Source organism: Eptesicus fuscus, chromosome 19, assembly GCF_027574615.1.
Source record: "Eptesicus fuscus isolate TK198812 chromosome 19, DD_ASM_mEF_20220401, whole genome shotgun sequence".
NCBI lineage: Eukaryota > Metazoa > Chordata > Mammalia > Chiroptera > Vespertilionidae > Eptesicus > Eptesicus fuscus.
In genome coordinates this window covers 50,558,412-50,564,411 of record NC_072491.1, presented here as the reverse complement: position 1 = coordinate 50,564,411, position 6,000 = coordinate 50,558,412, and the positions used below count along the sequence as shown (strand labels likewise).

At 52.6% G+C, this 6,000-nt stretch overlaps 1 protein-coding gene across 1 annotated transcript in view; it reads left to right on the top strand.

The window, feature by feature from the left end:
* The first annotated feature begins 2,401 nt into the window (after positions 1 to 2,401).
* The window catches only part of CHMP4C (charged multivesicular body protein 4C), a 28,443-nt gene continuing 24,844 nt past the window's right edge, over positions 2,402 to 6,000 (top strand). The window contains exon 1 of the mRNA XM_008156813.3: positions 2,402 to 2,697. Coding sequence (XP_008155035.2) covers positions 2,508 to 2,697 — 190 coding nt within the window. The 5' untranslated portion in view covers positions 2,402 to 2,507. The remainder of the gene's footprint in view (positions 2,698 to 6,000) is intronic.

Here is a 6,000-nt window from a genome sequence, read left to right as displayed (position 1 = left end):
CGGAAGGCAACCAATCCATGTTCCTGTCTCTCTCCCTTCCTCCTTCTCTAAAATCAATAAAAACATATCCTTGGGTGAAGAGTAAAAGAATGCATGGGTTTCAGTCTTTCTTTTTTCTCTGTGACTCTAGCATCTGGAACGGTGTTGGGCGTATAGCACGCCCTCACTGCCATTGGCACAGGCCAGGGAGCCAGGACACGGGGGACAGGGAAGCAGACCCACCGCTCAGCACACTGACAGCAACTTACCGCAGAGGCAGGTCACCTCCCTAGAGAGAACATCTCAGCCTCAGTTGCGTTTCAGTTCCACACCCAGAAAGGCAGCAGAACCAGGTGGGCGACACCAGGACCAGCTGCGATGACTGACGTCCCCCTGCCCTGCCACTGACCCATCGGTGGAGACCCCGCCCTGGAGGAGCACACCTAGAAAACTGATGAATATTCTGCTGAAACCCTCTCCTGAGGCCTGTGCGAAGATTCCTGCCTGCAGAGAGAAATAAAAACCTCGAGACAAAGGACCCAGTGAGCTCTCTCCCTCTGGGGAGCAGCTCCCCTTTCTCTGTCCCCTCTTCTTCCCCCACAGGCATGCATCTCCTAAACCGTATAGGACCCCAGAGGCTTGCAACCTGGGGAGCACTGGGCAGCGGCAGGTCATCGCAGGCTAGTGCCCTGACCCTGTTCCCCAGGCCCCCTTTCCTCTGCCTTCCCAGAGAGCGAGGGCAGCCCGGCCTGGGCTCTGCTGCTGCTTCTAGACTAAGCCCTTCTGTGCTTTACATCCCCAGCTTTAATAACTGTTCCCTCAGGGTCACCTGGACTCTGGTGAAACTTCCCGCTTGAAGTCAGGAACCCCACACTAGAGGCAGCCCTAGGCAGACCCGCTCAGGGCCAGGCCCCTGTCCGAGGCACTACCCCTGGAAGGCAAGCTCTTTCGGGCAGACTACCCTTGTACTGCAGGCACCTTATATGGAGATTCACTCAGTAAAGGCGTTCCACTAACCAGCAATGGGAACCTGAGCGGAAAACGTGCTACTTCTCAACTCTCCAGGGCCTACAGCCTAACGGAGAAAATATGTTCTGAAACAGTCACAAAACATTCAATCATAAACTACACTTACTACAGTTTACAAGAAGATTAGAGCAAAATATGTGTTCCAAATCACAAGTGCTTGGGATGGCCCGGGGGAGATGGGAAGAAGTGGCTGGCCGTGGTGACAGGGGAATGAGGAGCTTCTGTGCCGTGTGTGTAAGACATAAACCAATGAGCCTCCTATGAAAATGTCTGATTTCTTTGGCAGAATTTGACGCTGGCTCTTCCAGTGCTGGATAAAGCGGACTGGCCTGCTGCTTGTGTTAGTATGATGGCAGATGAATTGGATTATTGACCTTGGGTGTCAAGGTGTATTTGTCATAATAATGGATGCTTTTTCCCCCTGAGACAATCAGTGCTTAGCTAAGGATCACAAATAGGTCTTGATGACGTGGGATGATGTTGCTCCAACAGGCCGTGTTGTGTGGGGTACATACAGCCCTGGAAAACCAGGCTGCAGACTCAACTCCATATGCACTTCTCAGGGGCGTGCTCGCGTCGGCTGGCCACGGTCACTGTACATACTGGTGTCCTTCCAGCTGACCACACCGTTGGGGGTCTCCGAGATGGGATGAGAGAGCGAGCATGAACAAAAGAACGTGTCTTTTCTCTGGGACTTTTCTCTTTTTGTTACCGAGGTGTCTCTAGAGGCATGACACATGGGCAGCCTCTTACAGGTGATCGCTACACTAACCGTGACGCTGAAGGCTCAGCTTCAGGACAGAGCTGAACCCAACAACCAAACTCACTCGGAAGTCCTGCTGTTGGGACAGGGAGACCACCACCCTCCAGTCCCTTCCAGCTCCGTAAGGATGCGGTAAGGATGACGGGAATGACCCATGTCGGGGGCAGAGCACACAGGCACCTGCCCACATTCCTGCTCTGCAGAGACAAGCCCGGTCACACCTGCATCACAGCGGCAGGTCCCTGTGCCTCCTCACTCATACCCATGGGACACACACCTGGACCCACATACCTGATGTTCTTATTCACAAGGGCGGAGACTGTGCAGGGACACCAGGCACACACACACACACACACACACACGCACACACACACACACACAAATGCACGCGCGCGCCCGCAGGCCCCCACAAGACCCTGGAACACGGGTGTGCTGACCTCCACTCCATGCACCCCAGCACGGACAAAGCCACAACTTCGCCGCGGCACCCCGGAGTTTTGTCCTCCTCCCCAGCCGTCCCCAACTCCCCAGGCCTGCGGCGCCCGCGGCCATGTCCCACGGAGGCGTGCCCCCCTCCCCGCCCCCTGGCCGCCGAGGGCGGGGCGGCGCCAGGAAGTGCCCAGGGGTGTGTGTCACCTGCCCCGACGGCTTGTTGATCCCAGAGCGCCGCCTCGGAGGGAGGTCGGAGCGCAGACCCAGGACGCGGCTCCGGCCCCGGCCCCGGCCCCGGCCCAGCATGAGCAAGTTGGGCAAGTTCTTTAAACGGGGGGCCTCTTCCCGGAGCCGCGCGGCGCCCAGCCCGCAGGAGGCCCTGGCGCGGCTCCGGGAGACGGAGGAGATGCTGGGCAAGAAGCAGGAGTACCTGGAGAACCGCATCCACCGCGAGCTCAGCCTGGCGCGCCGGCACGGCACGCACAACAAGCCAGGTAGGCGGCTGGCTGCCCGCGTGGCACCTGCTGGGGGCACGGGCTCGCTGCGCTCCCCCAGCCCGTCTAGGCTCTGGCCCCGGGCTGCAGGGCGCTGGGACCGCCGCTCCTGGAGGGCAGGGTGATGGAGATGAACAGCACTGTAGGCGGTATTTAAAACTCAAAATGAATGCAAAAAAACTCACGATGAACAAACTATCAAAATTTTAAATAAAAGCAAGATCGGTGTTATTGATTCCCCCCCCCCCCCCCCCCCCCGCGCGCCTTTCGATGCTGGCTCTTTTTTTTTGCTCTGCACTTCTTTATTTACAATTTTTAAAAAAATTTGCTTTGTTCAACATGGATTTTTTTTATACATTCATTTTGAGTTTTAACTATATGGTACGAAAATATTATTTATCTCGATGACTGCAATTTTTGGCGGCCCCTTACATTTTGCTCCTGGCTGGCCTCACCCCAGCCCAGCACTGCTGACCTCAAGTCTAAATGTCAGGTTTTCTCCCGTGTATTTGCATATGGAATCACACACTTCAACTTGCATGTAAACCTCCACTGAAGTGCATTCTAGTACGTTCTGGTGTACCAGGGGCCTCCGCCGCTGAAGACTTTAATCGGCTGTCGGGCAGTTGAGACATTGTAACAACCACAAAAATAAAAGTCAGGGAATTAATTAATAAATTTGTTATCACTGGCTTTTGCCACCCTCAAGGGACTTTGAGTCGGTAACAATACCTCGTGTATCTGTTGGACCTTGAACCCTTTATTCTTTGCCAGAGTTCATGGTTTCTTCATGGTACAGCTCTCTGTATAGCGAAGAGATCCAAACAGCTCCTGTGGAACATATAAAGCCCAGCGAGACGATGAAGGGATTTGCTCTTGTAACTGGAGGTCAATGGCAGACCCAGAACTAGAGGTGGCCGCACAGGACTCTGCTCACCACCAAACCCCGGACTTGCCTCCTTAAGTCATAAAGAGCCTTGGGAGATGGACTCCCCCAGGACAGGAACACTGTCTCCTGGGCGGACCTTGAAACCCTGCTGCGCCCATAAAAATGCTTCCTGATACATTTGTGCCCATTATTACAACAATAAGAAGGCCAAGTTCCATTTTTCTCTGCTAACTGTCTCACTTTTCACCGTAGTATAGTCTGTTTTCCAGTGAAATGCTGGTTTCTATTCTTATTTTATGCCTGAAAGTATGTGGGGAGGTTATTAAATGCAGTGTCTACGCGAGACGAGGCCCCTGGGGCTTCCTGAAAACTCACCACCCTCTGTCCCCTGGCCGCCTCTCCCCGTGACATGTACCTGCCATTTCCTTAGTGTTAGTCAGGGGTTTTCTTTTCTTGTCTTTTTTCTTTTATCATCCATTTGGATCTGTAGAAAGCTTACTTACAGCAGTTGCTTAGGAAATATTGGTTTAAAAAATTTGAAAAAATTGAGTATCTGCTTCTCGGGAGTGATAAAAACATAGAATTGCTTTCAGAAGACAAAAATGTAAAACAAACATGAAAATGTTCTCCAAATGGCAATTCACTAAAGTGTATATGACTAGAGGTGACACAGACAGCAAAAATATTAAAGACAACACTAACAACATCAGCCCGACTTCCTTAAGTCAGAGACGTTTCTGACGGATGCCAGTGCCAAGTGCAAATTAGCGATTGGTGCCAGGAAGCCATTTCCTCTTTGTCCTGCCTCCTTGGGGACTTCTTTGGTGCTGCCCAGCCTGTCGCAGCCTTGGGAACAGGAAGAGGCTGGTTAGCAGAGGTCATCTGTAATCTGAACTATGGAAAGAATTCGATCAGACCCAGTTTTGGAAGCACTGTCAATATCCTCATCACCAAACAACCCAGATCATTTCCTATACACATAGTCACGGACTTCCATTAGCCACCAGGGAATATTGTCACACACATTGTAAGACCCATTATACTTGGTGCTAAATGGACTTTGTTCGCTCAGTGTCAGTGCTAGAATGGCCATAATTTACATGACAACCAGAGTGACATCACGTATGTGCAGTTAAGCTTTTGCTTCTAGAGGTGGTTGGCCAGCTAACATGCTGTCAAGAACACTAGCTGAGTAGCCAACTAGTATGGTATGAGGAAGGACCACCCTCCTGGCCGGTACAAATTCTTCAGCGATCTATTGCTCTACAACAATGGTTTTCAAAAATGGTTTTCTTGGTAAAATGAGTAACAGACGTTAGCATAAGAAATGTGAGAAATGGAAAAACGTCGAAAAGAAACCAGATTAATTGAATGTGAAAACATGTGAGGAACGGGGTCTCCCTGGTGAAGTTGTGGGCACTCTGAGTATGTGGACCGGCGAACACCGTCGGAAGCCTTCCTGCTGCCCACGGGAGAGCAGGTGATAAGAACGTGTCGATAAGAACGTGTCGGGTGGATAACCAACCTGACCTTAGGGTGGTACCTGAGGCTCCACCTCAGCTCAGAGCCGCGGCGCATCCTGCATCCTGGCTCGGGTGGGTCTCACCTCCCGCAGGGGACGGCACCCTGCCAGGCGGCGGGGCTGTGTCTTCAGTGAGCCTTTCATTCTCAGTGTATTGAACCTAAAGAGACAGAGTCAGGACTTCCCTGAGCTCATGGGACAGGCTGACAAACTGCTTTTTGCCTGCTTGGCCAACGTATGTTTGTTTAATGCGTGTGCCTGTAGAACTCGGCCTGAGACATGCCTTCACCATAACATGTAGCAAGGCTGTGCAAGGTAGCGAGTGCTCACTTCGGACTTCTTTGGCAGTTACAGTAACCCGCCAGAAAGACCCCGGTCTGCGTCACCAGACTGGCTTGGCAACCGTCATGATGCTCCCGGCCTGCTGATCCAAAAGAGGAATGCTTGGAGCAAGACTTATAATTTGGTTAGAAATTGCGAGGTCAGACATCCTTCAATGCAGTTTATTCGGATGGCGACGGAGCTCTCCCGTGTTATAGCTGGTCATCTGCGTGTGAAAAGCACCCTTTCTGTGTGTCCCTGCAGTGTTTTCTACTCCTGAGCACCGTCCTCCAGAGCAGTTTTCGGTCCTGGCTGTGCATTCAAGTCCCCGTGAAGCCTGGGCCCCTCCCCCGTGGATGCTGACTAATGGGCTGGGGTGCGGCGTGGGCGCCGGGTGATTCTTCCCCGTGTCCTGGGGTAGGTAAGGGTTCGGCCCCTAAGCCCACAGTCCTGCTCCTGAGGCAGAAGGACCAGCTCTCTTATCTCACGTTGTGCCCTCACCTTTTTCATAGCCTGGCACCCATGGGCACTGATGATATTTGGATGCTTCACTGGCTGGTGGCCTCTGCTG